General features: G+C 42.2%; 1 protein-coding gene across 1 annotated transcript in view; it reads left to right on the forward strand.

The window, feature by feature from the left end:
* Positions 1-3,639: 3,639 nt before the first annotated feature.
* LOC146288742 (NLR family CARD domain-containing protein 3-like) overlaps positions 3,640-20,075 on the forward strand; it is a 39,291-nt gene continuing 22,855 nt past the window's right edge. The window contains 8 exon segments of the mRNA XM_084698785.1: positions 3,640-3,672; positions 4,223-4,410; positions 6,645-6,699; positions 6,810-7,038; positions 7,278-8,085; positions 8,087-9,049; positions 9,179-9,271; positions 9,499-9,747. Coding sequence (XP_084554911.1) covers positions 3,640-3,672; positions 4,223-4,410; positions 6,645-6,699; positions 6,810-7,038; positions 7,278-8,085; positions 8,087-9,049; positions 9,179-9,271; positions 9,499-9,747 — 2,618 coding nt within the window.

Here is a 20,075-nt window from a genome sequence, read left to right on the forward strand (position 1 = left end):
AAGTGAAGAAAGAATCCATGTCAGTTGTGAAAAATGAAGCTTTTTACATCTACACTTGACATAAACTAGTTTTGACTGTGAAATGCAATAGCATTACTTGAACTTTAATTCAAATGTGTTGAACTGATGGAGACCCGGCCATGCAAAGTCACTCCAAACATTTGGCTCGATTCCAGGCTCTGGCAAGAGTATTTAGCGCTAAACTGGTCAATATACACATCTGACAAAAGACCAACTCGCCCTTTGCCTGTAAACAGTGATTCTGACTGTCAGAGACCTTTAAATACGCTGACCGAGTGAAACTAGCCAGGCTAACGTAGGTCGCTTTCTCAGGAAAATGACAAATGAAGTAGGCTTGTTTTGAAAGATCTTATATACTGGCTATCTTCAGCAGACTCTTGTCTACAAAAAGCAGCCCTCCCTGACGTTTTAGAAGTAAAATTGAGTGAACTACAATATTGTTCACACACTGCCAGTGAGTGAGCGGGCCGAGTCTGTCACTGAGGCTTAGTCAAAACAATGTACCCCCGGGACACAGCTCACTCCACTTGCAAGTTTTACACAAATCACAAAATAATCGGAGCATCTGGTTAAAAGCATAATTCCCACATCTCCTAAAGGCTGCCCTCCTCAACATTTTTGTTGTCGACCGAACTGTGAAATGGTGAACTTATGAACATGACGCGACCAAAACATGGCTGCCGCCTAAGCGACAATGGTGGAGCAGAAACTAGCAATTCCATGAATCCCATGGAAACAAAGGCAAATGTGTGAGATGAACTGATGTGGAGCACAAATCATCCAAGAAGCAGTACTTCTCTTATGTATTTTGGGTACAACAGCTATGCAAGGGATTTCAGTTGTTGCGTTCGTTCAGTTAGATGTTTGTAATATTGTTGGTTGTTAGTTAAAATAATCTTGTTGGTCACCCTGAGAGTGCATGTTGTGTGGTTTAATGGGAAATGAAATGAGAGTCGACCATTTTTCACTGACATTGGCAAGGAGATGATCACTGGATGTGTCATAGACCTGTTACCAATGAGGCTCTTCTTGGTTGTCAGTTGACTATGGTTCTGGAAAGCGGTCTTCAAGCCATCTTTGAGAAATTCTTAAAAACTGTATTGCGATTAATGTGTTTAGATTGTGAGAGGCAATTTTTGTTCGACCTCATGCATCTGCTACAGCAATCATGCTTTGGCATGACTTGCGCTGGGAGGGAGGTAAACGACATGGATTCGGATAGTGTGCGGGCAGGTATATTTTTATATAGGGTGAAATGGAATGAGAAATGTAATACAAAATGTCTGAAATTGGTGTATTTATGTAAATGTCCACATTGCCTCAATATCTTTGTGTCAATAAATCAAATATCATTTTGACTGATGGTTTTTAAACCTTATTGGGTTCAAGATGACATCACTCTGAAGTACCATCAACAATTTCACCTTGGTATGTCAAAATATGATGGACTTTGAGTAGTTCAAACTTTGACAGTAACTGAACATGGCAATATTCAACACTGAAAAAACTCAATAGACAGGGACAGTGACCTGCAAAGTAAAAGGTTGTAGGTTTGTATCCAGCCACAGTCTTTTAGCTTTTTTTTAAAAGTTGACTATCTGTTGAGTTAAACAGGATGACATCATAATGAAATACCATGCGCAATTTCACTTAATTCCACTTTGAAATGTGAACCGCTTCTTAACCTTTGTCCCAAAGCTGACCAAAGCTAATTCTATGTTCTGCTACTCACACATTCTCAACAGTTGGTGTGTAGCAGAGAGGATAGAGAGTCTGCCTTGTAACCTTATGCTCATGAGTTCAAATTCCCATTCAGACTATTGTAGTTGGCCCAACATGAAGTAGTTTTGCTCTCTTGTTGTCAAACTCTTGACCTTCTACAATGTAAATTTGTATAATATTTTGCCATTTTGCGGAGGAACCCGCATCGCTGCTTGCAGCTATATTATAATGTATTTGTCTTATAGTTTATTTGTGATTATTCTGATAGTGTTTAAATGTATTTGGGCCCATTTGAGTCAATGCAGCATTTCTTATTCATGTTAGAGCAGTCCCTGCTGTTGTGTATTTTTATTCAAGTTTTCTCCAAATTTCAAGTACAAAAACTGGTCAGGAATCTCAGCAAGTTAGAACATTTCATTCAGTCTTCACAAAGGTTTCCTAAGGTAGTGTGTGCTAGGAGATGTGAAGACAGTCTTGTAGTGCAGACACAGTTCCTCAGGTAGTGTGAGCTAGGAGGTGTGATTGTGAAGACAGTCTTGTAGAACAGTTGTTGGTAGAGGGGAGGAGTAACACTATTAGCATAGGGTGCTGTAGTGTCCTCTAATAAGTCACTTCCATATGACGCCGTAGGAGTTCCCAATAGTTCAGTTGTTTAGTAAACGTAGGTGTTGTCACAAACTATAAATGATAAAGTAAATGGTACAACTTGATGCGATTAAATAAAACGGATAGATGCAAACAAAACAAACAGACACAATTGAAAAACCATATGCCTGCTAGCGTCTCTAAAGTTAGTTCCAACGTTCCATACGACAGGCTCTCTACCAAACGCAATGCCCAATGCCTAAGGTTAGGGTTAGACTAGAGCAGCGTGATAACTAGAGCAGGGTTGTGGCAGGGTCATAACTGGAGCAGGGTCATAACTGGGGCAGGGTCATAACTGGAGCAGGGTCATAACTGGAGCAGGGTCGTAACTGGAGCTTACATCTGTGTGTGTCTGTGAGGCCCACAACACCAAAACAATGTTGCTTTACATATATTTGTCACAACCCTGCTCCTGGAGAGATACCATCATGTAGGTTTATATTCCAACCCTGCTCCTGGAGAGATACCATCCTGTAGGTTTGTATTCCAACCCTGGTCCTTGAGAGATACCCTCATGTAGGTTTACACTCCAACCCTGCTCCTGGAGAGATACTCTCCTGTAGACACAAACAGCAGCTCTAACTCGTTCAGCTAACCTCAGGGTGAGCTTGGAACACAGACGTCTCCTCGTAGTGGAAGCCTTCAGTTAAACCAGTCCTAAACTAACCAGGTACTGTATTTTTGGGAAATAAAGTCACAGTTTAAACCTCGATTAAAAAATGTTGTTGTGGTGGTGCGTCTTATATTTATAGCACGTTTTTATAACAAAACAACATCAGACAACAAACAAAACAGCAACACTTTTTTCGTGAATGCTATTTAAATACTAGTTAATTCCCGGGCAATAGAAAACATACATCATACAATGTATAATGTGTGTTACACAACGGCATGCTGTAAGATCCCTAATGCTCGTGCATTGCTTGGTATTATTGTTTCCGTATCAAGTGCGGCATATATTCCAGTGCAGTTTATACTCCGATTTACAAACACAAAGCTCCCATTCTGGTGGGGTGCGGTTCATAGAAAATGCGTTATTTTCCGAAAAATTTGTTATACATTTTAAAATACTTGACATATAATGTCAATACTGAGTTTTTCTATAATAGCTTTACATGCAATAAAAAGAGATTAGTGACTGTTTGACAAACATAACCTCCCTCTCCCTACACACACATTCACACAAACACACACATACACAAATGTATGGTCACCCTAGTCATAACCTCCATGCACACACACACAGACAGCATGAGAATCAAAGCCCTGCAGGTACCAGGCCTGGTATGAGCACAAACCGGGCTGGGGCTCAGCCCACTTAGACTGCTTGAGACCAGAAGGTCTTAAACTCCTGGGTGGAGGAGTGCTGCAGTGTCTAAAGCAGGCTGCTAGCAAACATGCAGCCCTGTGTGAGGTGAACCCTGATGTCATTCTTTAGTGTCTGGTTGAAACACACTGTGGTGGAAATTCTGAGAATCAGTTGTAATAAATATCTCTCCATACATATTTATTAACAAACAAACAATTGAACACAGAAACAACCATCTTTAACACACAAACATTAGACAATACACATAACAATGTACAGATTGGCTCAAACACAGAGAGGGTCTAGAGTCATCACCTGTCTCCTGCATTTCATTCATCAGACAATAACACTAAACCATCTGGCTATGAAACATACGATCAGAGTCCATGTGCATCTAAAAGCACCTAAATACCTCAACAGATTCTGATGCCCAACACATCTTCAGCTGCAACATTTGCCTTTCTACAGGCACTTGTTGAGGTTCATGTTGTTTAATTGTAACTTGTTTAACTACATGCTCTTAAGGTGGGGTCAGTGGTGGGGCAGTGCCTGGACTCACTGGGGACTGTGGTGGAGATACGGATGCGGGGCAAGCTCTTGGCCATCCTGTGCAATGTCAATCACCCCCTCCACCATGTCCTGGCAGGACAGTCCAGCAGCCTCCGTAGCGGGCGGGTCAACACCCTACGTTCTCGGACTGAGCGTCTTAGGAGGTCCTTTGTCCCAGCTGTCATAAAACTATACGACTCCACACTGTTTTGCACTATATATCTTATCTACTGTACATAACCTTATTGTATTGTATTGTCTGTTTGTATTGTATCGTATTGTCTGTACATGTTGTCTGTTATTATTGTTAATTTGAGAGCTGTGAGAGAGACCTGAATTTCTTCATGGGATTAATAAAGTATCTATCTAGCTATCATTTATCTCTTATGGTTGTTCCCTTTGGCACTTTTTTGGTTTTTCACAATGTATGCTTCATGTTTTGGCTACCCGCAATGTTGTTGTTATGATCAGTGACCTATGCACTTTTGTAAAACTCTCTCTTGAAAGTCGCTTTGGATAAAATCGTCTGTTAAATGAATAAATGTAAATGTATGGTTTAAAGGGGCAATTGACTTTTTTGGGGGGGTATTTTTACACTGTTCCTTAAGGTCTCCATATAGGTTATGTAACATTGGTTGGGTTGAAAATGGCCCGGGTGCTGTTCTATGCCCACTGACAGATCCTCTGAAATGTTCCCAGGAAAAAACACTAGCTTTTCTCCTTTTATAGTATGCTCATTAATATTTAGATAAGCTGTGCGCTGATTGGTTGGTTTTCAACGAGTGAAGCTGGGGAGCAAAAACGCAACACGGCCAACAGCAGCACTCGCTGAAACACCAAAGTTGGAGACTTGAAATAAAAACGTGCAAATAAATCTATTGTGTCTACACAACACTGTTTAACAGATTATATATCATTTGAAATGATAACATGACTTGTTTCCACTTCTGTTGTTGAAGCAAACAGGATTGACTTGGGTGGGTAGAACGTTAGGCTTAGCAACCAAACCATATCCTGATTCTACTCGGCTTCAGTTAGCTAGCTAGCTCTAAATAACTTGCTGAAAAATAACATGACCAAGATCTGGACAAACATGCATCTTGAATTGTAGATTTACATTACACAGGTTATTTATTTGAATGAAACACAGTCAGGAACATGAGTCAACGTTAGCCCCATTGCCAATAAACTAGGCTAAATTATCACACATTCTACCTATGCTCTTGCGTTAGCAAGCTAAACTTGCTTACATGCCTACAGTCTAGGTGTTACTAGTAACAGTTACTAGCAATGCTACCTATCCTGTATCAAGCACCTGCCTTTCTCCAGTTCTTTCAAATAGATTATCTAGACAGGTGTTAGCAATAAGCCAGACTGCTGTTCGTTTTCTGGCTATTTTTCGGAAGCTTCCCTTCTAATGCCGACTACAGCTAGTCTAGCTAGTCATTTGATGTGTGTAGAAACTTACTTAGCATTCTACCTGGTATGCTAGCGTTATATTATACAGGAAACGTTAGCATTGCTAATAACTGTTAGCACAACATTATACTGTCCTTATAGGCGGTTGCAATGAGCATACGGTCGGAACAGCACCTCTTTCCAGGTTCAGCTTCCTGGCAAATCTTGCTTGCAATTGTCCAAGGTTGTCAAAACTGTCTTGGGTGAAATGTTCAGAGGAAATGAATGATTGAGTGTCGAACTTCGCCGGGATCTTCTCATAAGACAACAGCAGCCATGCCAGTTGAATGTTTGGCTCCTTGGGAAGACTGTGAGTGTTAGCCTTCCCTGTAGGCTACAGCCTGGAAAACAGCATTTACGACCGTGGTCCATTTTCAATATCCTTGTTATAATTCAAAACGTTCTTCTTTGTAATTCCTTATAAGTAGCTTACACAGAGCAGCGCGCAGCTAAACTAGTATGGAGATAGACGCTACCTCGGGCTGGTCTGGATGTAAATTCTGGGGCGTGACATAGATACAGACCAGAGCCAATAAGAGGGCAATCACCGGTCCTACGTAGGACCGGTAGCTTTGTTGAAAAGCTAGCGTTTTACAGCCACATTTTTTCTTTTTGAGATTTGAATAGGAAAGAGGTGTCAATGGACTTTGATATTCACGGTATGTTCATTTTACCCACCGAACTGTCCTTATTCAACTATGACAAGGTAAAATCGGTTTTGCAGTCAATTGCCCCTTTAAGGAAATTATCAATTACTCAGACAGCTAGTGTCCAACAGGAAACCCCCTCATGGAAAGGAACAAATCAGTGCCATCTAGTGGTATAGAAGATAGTTAACTCTGTATCACTCTTAAACTGAGTCTGTGTGTATGCATGAATGGAGACAGTTCAGTATTTTGGTCGGTTCATGTGTTTAAGTAATGTCATCTCTTGTCCACAGAGATCAACAGAAGTCAGACCAGAGTAACCATGACCACTTGTCTTCTATATTCACAGTGAGTTTTGTGTTCATTTAAAGTACAAACAAGACATAATCATTTTAATCAGATTGTACTACTGTGTACAGAGTTCCTGGTTCCTCTGATATCTTCCCTCCCTGTTTCAGGTGCTTGAGGAGACTGTCATCAGGTTTGTGAAGGAAGAGCTGAAGAGGATGAAGAGGATTCTGAGTCCAGATTTCCTAGAAGGCTTAGAGAGTCAGAGGGAGGACCAGGAAGTGGTGGACCCTGAATATCAGAAGCAGGAGAGCAGTGCCAGAGAGGGAGCTCTGAAGATCACACTGCACGTCCCGAGGAACATGAACCAGAAGGAGCTGGCTGACACTCTGGAGAAAAGTAAGAGACTCCATATTTAGTCTTAGTTGACCGACTGATGGTTTATGATGAAGACAGCTTAACAGAATCAGAGTAACTTTCATCTGGCAAAGTGCAATGATGGAAAATCAATGTTTATGTATAAGCCATCAATGTGTGCCATATTTAGAATCTGAAAAACTATTCTGAACTGTTAAGTAACTTTCTCTTGCAAACTAAAGCCCTGTTAAGAATAACATCTGTGTTTGGTCTTTCAGGAGATGTTTTTCGTCATAGACTCTCACGTAAACTCAAATGTAAACTGAATAAGAAGTTTCAGATTATCTTTGAGGTCATAGCTCAACAAGGAAACCCAACTCTTCTCAATAAAATCTACACAGACGTCTACATCACAGAAGGTGAGATTGCAGAGGTCAATAAAGAACATGAGGTGAGACAGATTGAGACAGCATCCCGGAAATCAGCAAGATCAGAGACAACCATCACATGCAACAACATCTTTAAACCCTCAGCTGGACGAGACACACCTATCAGAATTGTTCTGACAACAGGAGTTGCAGGCATTGGAAAAACTGTCTCTGTGCAGAAGTTCATCATGGACTGGGCTGAGGGACAAGCCAATCAGGAAATCCAGTTCATCTTTCCTCTGCCGATTCGAGAGCTGAATCTGTTGGATGATCTGATGGAAGAGTTCAGTCTGATGGAACTTGTCCATCACTTCTTCTCAGAAACCAGACAATCAGAAATCTCCAACTATGACAAGTACAACGTTCTGTTTGTCTTTGATGGTCTGGATGAGTGTCGACTGCCCTCAGCCTTCAAAAAGAACAAGAGCTGGTGTGATGTCACAGAGTCCACCTCAGTGGATGTGCTGCTGACCAACCTGATCAAAGGAAACTTGCTTCCCTCTGCTCTCATCTGGATCACTCGACCTGCAGCAGCCTATCAGATCCCTTCTGAGTGTGTTGACCTGGTGACAGAGGTACGATGGTTCAATGATGATCAGAAGGAGGAGTACATCATGAAGAGATGCAGTGATGAGATCCATCTCAGGAGAATCATCTCACACATCAAGGACTCTCTACATCATGTGCCACATTCCAGTCTTCTCCCTAATGTATGTGAGAGTCCTGGAGCACATGCTGGGAACAGAGAAGAAAGAGAAGATGCCCAAGACCCTGACTGAGATGTACACAGCCTTCCTGGTGTTACAGACCAAACAGAAGAAGGTGAAGTATCATGGGAAAACTGAGACAGATCCACACTGGGATGAACAGAGCATTAAGAGCATTGTGTCACTGGGAAAACTGGCCTTTCACCAGCTGGACAAAGGCAACCTGATTTTCTATGAGAAAGTCCTGACAGAGTGTGGCATTGATGTCAGTGATGCCTCAGTGTACTCAGGAGTGTTCACACAGATCTTCAGACAGGATGGTAAATTCTTCCAGGAGAAGGTGGTCTGCTTTGTCCATCTGAGCTTTCAGGAGTTTCTGGCTGCTGTGTTTGTGTTTCTCTCATTTATCAACAACAATGAGAATCTGATGTCTCAGTCCACCTCAGACACATCTGACGTCCACCTCTACAAGTCTGCTGTGGACAAGGCCTTGCAGAGTAAGAATGGACACCTGGACCTTTTCCTCCGCTTCTTTCTGGGCCTCTCAATGGAGTCCAATCAGTCTGACTTACGAGGCCTACTGACTCAGACAGGAAGCAACACACAGAGCCATGGGGAAACAGTCAACTACATCAAGAAGAAGATCAGAAAGAATCCTTCTCCAGAGAGATGCATGAATCTGTTCCACTGTCTGAATGAACTGAATGACCATTCTCTGGTGGAGGAGATCCAACAGTACCTGAGCTCAGGAAGTCTCTCCAGTGAGAAGAAGCTCTCATCTACACAGTGGTCAGCTCTGGTTTTTGTGTTGCTGACTTCAGAAGAGAAGATAGACGTGTTTGACCTAAAGATATACTCCAGATCAGAGGAAGGTCTTCTGAGGCTGCTGCAAGTGGTCAAAGACTCCAAAACTGCTCTGTATGTAGAAAGCAATTTTAATAATGATATGATTTCGGACATATTGTGATGTGATATTTGATTATCGTATGATCCTATCGTACAAACTATGACTCTGATGATGTGTCATGTTCTCCTTATGTCATGTAGACTGAATGACTGTAACCTCTCAGAAGGGTGCTGTGAAGAGCTGGCCTCAGCTCTCCCCTCCTCAGAGCTTACAGAGCTGGACTTGAGTAACAAGTCTACATGAGACAATAGCAAAGTTATAATAGCACAATGTGTTCGTATGGTTCATTTTACATAATATCATTTATTCTCAAGTTGGGTATAAACATCATGCCAAGTATAAGATATGCTTTCTGTCATCAGTGAGAAGTAGTTTGAAAAGTATTTGATGGTATTCTGCATACCTTGGTTGTAAAAGGTGGTTATTCGAGTTAGTGTACCTTTCTATTATCTCGAACCAGTCTGCACCTTTCTCCTCTGACCTCTGACATCAACAAGGCATTTATGACTCTGATGATGTGTCATGTTCTCCTTATATCATGTAGGCTGAATGACTGTAACCTCTCAGAACGGTGCTGTGAAGAGCTGGCCTCAGCTCTCCCCTCCTCAGAGCTTACAGAGCTGGACTTGAGTAACAATCAACTGAAGGATGCCGGCATGAAAATTCTCTCTGCTGGACTGGGGAATCCACTCTGCAAACTGGAGACACTGAGTTCTGTATGTATGTTCTACATGAGACAACAGCAAAGTTATAATAGCACAATGTCTTCGTATGGTTCATTTTAGACAATATCATTTATTCTCAAGTTGGGTATAAACATCATGCCAAGAATAAGATATGCTTTCTATCATCAGTGAGAAGTAGTATGAAAAGTATTTGATGGTATTCTGCATACCTTGGTTGTAAAAGGTGGTTATTCGAGTTAGTGTACCTTTCTATTATCTCGAACCAGTCTGCCCATTCTCCTCTGACCTCTGACATCAACAAGGCATTTTGGTCCACAAAACTTCCGCTCACTTGATATGTTCTCTTTTTCTCATTATTCTCTGTAAACCCTAGAGATGAGCAGTGTATCAGCAGTTTCTGAAATACTCATCTCGTTCTGTTTCTCGGTTTGAACTTGAGAAAGTTGTCTTGACCACGTTTACATGCCTAAATGCATTGAGTTGCTGCCATGTGATTGGCTGATTAGTTATTTCTGTTAACAAGCAGTGGTCGGTGAGTGTATTTGGGTATTGTTAACAATCTGTCAGTCCTTGTCCAAAGGGTAATGAACCTTAGCATCTTTGCTATCTGTTAAGTTGAGTATTGGAATAGAAGTTTGTATCGTTTTCTTATGCTGGTGTACAACTACCGGCAATAACTCATTTGGTTTTCAGTCACTGAAGGTTTATTTAATTTTATAACACCAATGTAACCACCCAGTAGAGGGTTATGGAAACGTTTGTATTTATTTTACCTGAAGAACCACCCCAGGGTAACATTGCCTTCATTTATTTGATGTGAATAAAGAAAAGTGTTATTTGGACTAAGTACAGGGTGTGTACATGGTAATCATTAGCCTTGAGATAAAACATACACTACGTCTATGACTAGATACACTGGTAAATAGGACTTATAGTTAATAGGACACAGGAGGGGATTTATAGGTAATTCGCCGAGAGGCTACACATAGGAACTTGGGTGCCCGGCCATTGGATATACCAGGGTAGAGGGCGCTATATATATATAGAAAAACACTTTAGCCTTCAGTGGACGCATACGTGAACGTTTGCTGTTAGAAGATAAACGGTCTCTGGATAAAGCCATACAGATTGCTAATCAAGTGAAATCGGCCACACGCAATGCAAGTGAACTCTCAAACAGCGGAGTGCTGCTGAGGGAGATGAATACGCTGCCAAAGAAGGAACAAAAACGTCCGAGCAGCACAGGTTACTCAAGAAAATGTCAAACTAATTCTAAATGTACACAAAAATGTTACCGATGTGACTCGGATAAGCACCTGTCAAACTCCACAAAATGCTGTGTGCCGCAAAAAAAATGCAAATCATGTGGAAAGACTGGACATTTTGCTAAAGTTTGCCGCTCAGGTCAAAAACATGAGGTGAGGGAGGTGGTTATTCCAGAGCTGACGGTGTTATTTCGAAAATATACTGTCCCAAAAGATAAGAAAATAATGTGCACTGTAGAATTAGACACATCACCTAAGATGCAGCCATTCCAGATGATAGTGGATACTGGATCATCAGTGTCATTGCTGCCTGCTAAGGTCTATGAGAACTCATTCTGTCCTTGAAACAAACTGAGATTCCTGGTGGTGACGTACTCAAGACAGAGAATCCCAGTATTGGGACAGATACAAATGGATACATGATGGATGTTCTGCTCCAGCCTCATTTGACATTGTAGAATCAGGTTCACCACTGCTCAGGTTAGACTTAATCCAGGCACTGAAAATGGTCATTGTGGGAAACAGAGTAAAACTCAGATCAGAACAGACAGTGAGAGAAATAGTGGTTCCACCCTTGCCTGCCCTTCTCTGTCAGGAATGCTGTTTTGGCTGAATTAAAACTTCTGATAGACGCTGACATCATCGAGAAGATAGACCCTTCTCCCTGGGTGTCGCCAATTGTTGTGACTCAAGGTAAAAGCTCAACAATCTGTCAGTCCTTGTCCAAAGGGTAATGAAACGCAGCTTATCTGAAATGTAAACTCTAAATCTATTCTGCATGAAGACACAACCTGTCATCCATCACACACTGTGAACATCTGGGGTTTCCCTCATCACAGTGCAAAAAGACTTGAAGAATTGAATCTGTGGACACCACTTGTTTTATTACAACACTGAAATGAGCAGTCATGGCTTAAGTGAAGAGAGAACGGGATGTACTGTCAGCTACAGCACCTTTATAGACTCTATAACCTAAATAAGTAGCACACCTAATCTCAATCTCCCATTGTGACACAGGGGAGTCCGGTGGCTGAGCGGTGAGGGAATCGGGCTAGTAATCCGAAAGTTGCCAGTTTGATTTCCGGTCATGCCAACTGACGTTGTGTCCTTGGGCAAGGCACTTCACCCTACTTGCCTCAGGGGGAATGTGCCTGTACTTACTGTAAGTCACTCTGGATAAGAGCGTCTGCTAAATGACAATGTAAATGTAACGTCTTCAGTAACAGAAGTAATGCATCACTGACCAGTATTTGTGGAAGTGGTATAGGTTCAGCACGCCCAGCATAGTTAACTAGATAGATTTTATTGTCATCCATCCATGCATCATCTTACGCTTTTCGGTCACTTCCACCAGCTCTTCCTGGGGGACCCCCGAGACGTTCCCAGGCCAGCCGAGAGACATAGTCCATCCAGCGTGTCCTGGGTGATCTTATCAGATGCCCGAGCCACCTCAGCTGGCTCCTATCGACGAGGAGGAGCAGCGGTTCTACTCTGAGCCCCTCCCGGATGACCGAGATTCTCACCCTATCTCTAAGGGAGAGCCCGGACACCCTGCGGAGAAAACTATTTTCGGCTGCTTGTATTCGCGATCTCGTTCTTTCGGTCACTACTCACAGTTCGTGACCATAGGTGAGGGTAGGAACGTAGATCGACTGGTAAATAGAGAGCTTTGCCTTTCGACTCAGCTCCTTCTTCACCACGACGGACCGATGCAGAGCTTGCATCACTGCGGACGCCGCACCGATCCGCCTGTCTATCTCGCGCTCCATTCTTCCCTCACTCGTGAACAAGACCCCAAGATACTTGAACTCCTCCGCTTGGGTCCAGATCTCCTCCCCGACCCGGAGGTTGCACTTTTATTGTCATTCTTAAAAAAATATATATATATGTAACCCGGTTAGGGTTATTAGTATTATCATTTTATTTGTGGACGGGTTTAATTATTTTAAGAAGGGTTTATTACAAATATAAACATATTGGTTTGTGTTCCTTTAAGATTCAAGCCTGGTAGTTAAGTTTGTGAGCAATGTACAGAACATTTGGGTCGTGCTATCAAGTTTGTGGAGTCAAGGTCTAATTGGATGCTATTTAAATTAATCCTGCCTCTAATAGAGAGTGGGATTGGGATTGGTAAGGACAGCGAGCGGAAGGCCGCGAGAGGAGAAGGGAGGAAAAAAAAGAGAGAAACGGCGTGTAGAAGCCCGAACGGACAAAAGTTTTGTTCCGATTTATTGATTAAAGTAAGCCTATGTTATACCCGGAGTCATATGCACCGCTTGAGTAAAGTGATCGGTACTTTCTGTAAGATATAGTGCGAGGCACTGGAGTATAAACCTTGTCTGTAACCTATCGTGACGGACTGAGTTTGAAGCTGGCTAGCTAGGTGTTTTTTGCTACCAAGCGTGGTGGAATGGACTGTCGGCGTGCGGAGGAGAAGAGGATAGTATGCTAGGTCCGCGTACTGCTGGAGCTGGTTACCGACGGAGGAACGTGAGCACTGGTGGACCAGTTCAACTTTGTTCTAAAGTCGGAGCGGAGTTCCCCGGAAAGTTAGTTTTTGGCTCTTCAGAGTGAAGCGGCCATTTGTGAGTTTCACGGCCACCACGCTCTCGAACCACGATACAGGCCTGCAACGGAGAGTGGTATGCGTGTGAGTGTGTGTGGGCCCACAGTGCACTGTTGTGATAAGTAATTAAGCTATTGTAGCACCTTAGCATCTTTGCTATCTGTTAAGTTGAGTATTGGAATAGAAGTTTGTATCGTTTTCTTATGCTGGTGTACAACTACCGGCAATAACTCATTTGGTTTTCAGTCACTGAAGGTTTATTTAATTTTATAACACCAATGTAACCACCCAGTAGAGGGTTATGGAAACGTTTGTATTTATTTTACCTGAAGAACCACCCCAGGGTAACATTGCCTTCATTTATTTGATGTGAATAAAGAAAAGTGTTATTTGGACTAAGTACAGGGTGTGTACATGGTAATCATTAGCCTTGAGATAAAACATACACTACGTCTATGACTAGATACACTGGTAAATAGGACTTATAGTTAATAGGACACAGGAGGGGATTTATAGGTAATTCGCCGAGAGGCTACACATAGGAACTTGGGTGCCCGGCCATTGGATATACCAGGGTAGAGGGCGCTATATATATATAGAAAAACACTTTAGCCTTCAGTGGACGCATACGTGAACGTTTGCTGTTAGAAGATAAACGGTCTCTGGATAAAGCCATACAGATGGCTAATCAAGTGAAATCGGCCACACGCAATGCAAGTGAACTCTCAAACAGCGGAGTGCTGCTGAGGGAGATGAATACGCTGCCAAAGAAGGAACAAAAACGTCCGAGCAGCACAGGTTACTCAAGAAAATGTCAAACTAATTCTAAATGTACACAAAAATGTTACCGATGTGACTCGGATAAGCACCTGTCAAACTCCAAAAAATGCCGTGTGCCGCAAACAAATGCAAATCATGTGGAAAGACTGGACATTTTGCTAAAGTTTGCCGCTCAGGTCAAAAACATGAGGTGAGGGAGGTGGTTATTCCAGAGCTGACGGTGTTATTTCGAAAATATACTGTCCCAAAAGATAAGAAAATAATGTGCACTGTAGAATTAGACACATCACCTAAGATGCAGCCATTCCAGATGATAGTGGATACTGGATCATCAGTGTCATTGCTGCCTGCTAAGGTCTATGAGAACTCATTCTGTCCTTGAAACAAACTGAGATTCCTGGTGGTGACGTACTCAAGACAGAGAATCCCAGTATTGGGACAGATACAAATGGATACATGATGGATGTTCTGCTCCAGCCTCATTTGACATTGTAGAATCAGGTTCACCACTGCTCAGGTTAGACTTAATCCAGGCACTGAAAATGGTCATTGTGGGAAACAGAGTAAAACTCAGATCAGAACAGACAGTGAGAGAAATAGTGGTTCCACCCTTGCCTGCCCTTCTCTGTCAGGAATGCTGTTTTGGCTGAATTAAAACTTCTGATAGACGCTGTCATCATCGAGAAGATAGACCCTTCTCCCTGGGTGTCGCCAATTGTTGTGACTCAAGGAAAAAGCTCAACAAGAATACGGATGTGTACGGACCTCAGGGAGCCCAACAAGGCGGTGGTAACTGATTGTTACCCCATTCCTCACATGGAGGAGCTCTTTTCAGAACTCAGGGGAAAAACCATGTTCTCCACCATCGACCTCTCAAATGCTTACTACCAGGTTCCTCTACATGAGAACAGCAGAGACCTGACTGCCTTCATAACCCATGAGGGGCTTTTCAGACACAAGCGAGTTTGCTCTGGACTAGCATCTGTGCCGTCAGCATTTCAGAAAAGGATTTCCATAGTGCTGCAAAGTCCACCTGGAGCTCAGGCATATCTTAATGACATCAATGTCTACTCATCTTGCCATGCTAATCATGAAACTCGCCTGAAAGCGGTACTCTACAGGTTACATAACACTGGACTACATCTGAATACAGAGAAGTGTAAATACTACCAGGAAAACCTGACCTACCTGGGACACACCATAAGTAAGGATGGCCTTCTACCGAATGATGACCTCATTGTAGCTATTCATGATGCTCCAGCACCCAGTGATGCCGCGTCTCTCAGGTCCTTCCTTGGCCTGACAGTGTGGTACTCCAAGTTCATACAGAACTATGCAGCCGTCATGGAGCCAATGAGAAATGTACTCTGTGATGCTACATTGACATGGACCGGGGAGGCATAAAAAAGCTTAATAATAAAGCTTAATAAATTAATAATTGGACCAAAACCGTGAGGTCCGCAAACGATTTACAGACCTAGCAAGCGGTTGCATTGGAGATGTTGACAACATGGCGTCTGCACCAGATTCGTCGTGTTTGATTTGGGATTTTCCTACGTGTTGTTATATTATATAAAAAAACGAATATGGACTTTCGACAGATCTACCAACACCTTTGTAAGCAGAGATTTGTTAAAACGTTTGTTAACCGAGACCGTAGGTCGAGGTCAAGAAGTCCACATTTGCAGTTTGTCGTATTACCAGACTTGGTAACCACCTGTTTGTTTACTACACCAATTTGCACCGAACATTGCTCTGCTCGTTGTCGGATTTCAAAAAGCCAAACAACTTCCAAATAACTGAACAAGACTAACCCTTTTTATCAACAATTTCTTCATTGGAAGTTGCTCCCTCGCCATGGCTATCGCTGCCACTGTTTTCGGCAATAAGACTAATTTTCCGTGGTTAACATTAGCTACGTACTCCACTCGATGTGCTCAGTATATTTTAAGTGAGCGTAGGCTACCATTTCTCCGCAACTTCCTGCTGCATCACAGAAATTAAATGGACTGCTGTTCCTAATTATTCTCTATCGACATTATCGATATTATTGGTGGCCAAGCCGCGAAGCGGCGAAGCCACATAAGTGATTCTACCTTTTCTTATTATTAGGGGCCAAGCAGCGAAGCTGCGAGGCACCTATTGTAATTGGTAGTATTATTAGGGGCCAAGCAGCGAAGCTGCGAGGCACCTATTGTAATTGGTAGTATTATTAGGGGCCAAGCAGCGAAGCTGCGAGGCACCTATTGTAATTGGTAGTATTATTAGGATTCCTCCGTAAGGAGGAAACCTATTGTTATTGTTAGTTTTATTAGGATTCCTCCGTAAGGAGGAAACCTATTGTTATTGGTGGTTTTATTATTTGTAATTCTTGTACCATGGGAGTCAATGGCAGCCCCTAGACCCCATCGACAACTTTTTGTGAAATTTGGCACACTCATTAAGGACAGTTTCTTCTATACCTACACCAAGTTTCATGTCTCCCATTAGACCACTCTAGCGCCACCAATGGGTCAAAGTTGGACTTGTGTTTACACACGCAACTTTTGAACCGTATGACTCATTTTCAAAAATGAGGTACCATTGGATTCCCTGGATCAAGCCGAGTTCAACGCACACCATGGCGTTAATTTCCGGTTATATAGATTTCCCGCCATTTCCGGTTTTATCAAAAACCTTTGAAAGCCTACTCCTCCTACAATTTTTGTCATATCTTCTTCAAAATCACCAGAGATGATCTTCAGACCAAGCCTCACAAAAGTTATCAAAGGAATTTTGATCCTCATAACCGTCTGTCCGGTACAGCCAATCAAATTCATCAGAAAAGCCGCAAAACAGGATGTGAAGTCATGTCTCAGCAAATCTTTGAGATATCAACACTAAACTTGGTAGATCGGAGGAAGACACTACAACATGTTACCATGTGCAAAGGCAAATTCATATCTCAAAAAATGATTGATATAAAGCAAATTGAACTTATCGCTAACGCTAAAATTATGCTTTACACATCAGCCATTCAAAAACTGATACTCTGATTCAATCACAAGTTCATATGAAAACTCTTGAGAATGTTCATAACACAAATCTGTGAAAAAGTTGACTGTAAGATGAAAGGTCGATTTTTGGTGAATATTTGAAACATGCTTGCTTGGCTAATTTCTAGGCAAATTTCCAATGAATGTCTCCCTTGCTCCTCCCCGCACGTGCTCCAAAATCTCACACACACTCAGCCTTCCCTTGACACACGCGCGGCCAAGACGCACACGCAACATTTCAGGAGAGTGTGGGCTGACCAAGCCCCCACTCATTCCTTGGTCTTTAGCAAAGGCCCATGTGGCTCTTGATGGTATTGCATTTCCGATTTTGTATGCAATGGTAAAAAGGTCTCAAATCCTGAAACATTGATAGTGTAGGCCGAGAAACACTTTAACAAAAGCCCATGTGGATCTTGTTGGTATTGCATTTCCGATTTTGTATGCAATGGTAAAAAGTTATAAAAATCCTGAAACATTGATAGTATAGACCAAGAGTAACTACCACACCACAAATGGCCCACCATTACCCATAGGTGGCGCTACAGGCCACGCCAAAAAGCACAAATATACAAGGCTTTCTGGAATGGATAGGCTCACCAAGCCCCCTCCCTTCACTTATTGGCTTGAAAAAAAGGCCCATGTGGCTCTTGATGGTATTGCATTTCCGATTTTGTATGCAATGGTAAAAAGGTCTCAAAATCCTGAAACATAGATAGTATAGGCAAAGAAACACTTTAACAAAAAGCCCATGTGGATCTTGTTGGTATTGCTTTTCCGATTTTGTATACAATGGTAAAAAGTTATAAAAATCCTGAAACATTGATAGTATAGACCAAGAGTAACTACCACACCACAAATGGCCCACTATTACCCATAGGTCTTCCCTTGACACACGCGCGGGCTTGGCAAGACGCACACGCAACATTTCAGGAGAGTGTTCCTTGGTCTTTTGCAAAGGCCATGTGGATCTTGATGGTATTGCATTTCAGATTTTGTTTGCCATGGTAAAAAGTTCTCCAAATCCTGAAACATTGATAGTAAAGGCCAAGAGTAACAACAACACTTTAACAAAAGCCCATGTGGATCTTGTTGGTATTGCATTTCCGATTTTGTATGCAATGGTAAAAAGTTAAAAACATCCTGAAACATTGATAGTATAGGCCAAGAGTAACTACCACACCACAAATGGCCCACCATTACCAATAGGTGTCGCTACAGGCCACGCCTTAATGCATAAAGATACAAGGCTTTCTGGAATGGATAAGCTCACCAAGCCCCCTTCCTTCACTTACTGGCTTGAAATAAAGGCCCTTGTGGATCTTGATGGTATTGCATTTCAGATTTGGTATGCCATTGGTAATTCTGCAGCATACATTTTTCTATACAGTTACAATTTGTCAAAAATAAACATTTTTCAATGGTTCGCAGTGTTTGGAGGAATCCGCCATTACTGCTTGCAGTTATATTTCTTTTTTTTTTTATTCTAGTGCCATGGGAGTCAATGGCAGCCCCTAGACCCCTTCGACAACTTTTTGTAAAATTTGCCACACTCATTAAGGACAGTTCATTCTATACCTACACCAAGTTTCAGGTCTCCCATTAGACCACTCTAGCGCCACCAACGGGTCAAAGTTGGACTTGTGTTTACACACGCAACTTTTGAACCGTATGACCAATTTTCAAAAATGAGGTACCATTGGATTCCCTGGATCAAGCCGAGTTCAACGCACACCATGGCGTCAATTTCCGGTTATATAGATTTTCCGCTATTTCCGGTTTTATCAAAAACCTTTGAAAGCCTACTCCTCCTACAATTCTTGTCAAATCTTCTTCAAAGTTACCAGAGATTACCTTCAGACCGAGCCTCACAAAAGTTATTGAAAAGAATTTTGATCCTCACAACCGTTTGTCCGGTACAGCCAATCAAATTCATCAGAAAAGCCGCCAAACAGGATGTGAAGTCATGTCTCAGCAAATCTTTGAGATATCAACACTAAACTTGGTATATCGATGGAAGACACTACAACATGTTACCATGTGCAAAGGCAAATTCATATCTCTAAAAATGATTGATGTAAAGCAAATTGAACTTATTGCTACCGCTAAAATAATGCTTTACACATCAGCCAGTCAAAAAGTGATACTCTGATTCAATCACAAGTTCATATGAAGACTCTTGAGAATGTTTATAACACAAATCTGTGAAAAAGTTGACTGTAAGATGAAAGGTCGATTTTTGGTGAATATTTGAAACATGCTAGCTTGGCTAATTTCTAGGCAAATTTCCAATGAATGTCTCCCCTGCTCCTCCCCGCGCGTGGTCCAAATTCTCACACACACTCAGCCTTCCCTTGACACACGCGCGGCCAAGACGCACACGCAACATTTCAGGAGAGTGTGGGCTGACCAAGCCCCCACTCATTCCTTGGTCTTTAGCAAAGGCCCATGTGGCCCTTGATGGTATTGCATTTCCGATTTTGTATGCAATGGTAAAAAGGTCTCAAATCCTGAAACATTGATAGTGTAGGCCGAGAAACACTTTAACAAAAGCCCATGTGGATCTTGTTGGTATTGCATTTCCGATTTTGTATGCAATGGTAAAAAGTTAAAAACATCCTGAAACATTGATAGTATAGGCCAAGAGTAACTACCACACCACAAATGGCCCACCATTACCAAAAGGCGTCGCTACAGGCCACGCCCTA

Source organism: Hypomesus nipponensis, chromosome 5 (assembly GCF_054491055.1).
Source record: "Hypomesus nipponensis isolate SF chromosome 5, ASM5449105v1, whole genome shotgun sequence".
Classification (NCBI taxonomy): domain Eukaryota; kingdom Metazoa; phylum Chordata; class Actinopteri; order Osmeriformes; family Osmeridae; genus Hypomesus; species Hypomesus nipponensis.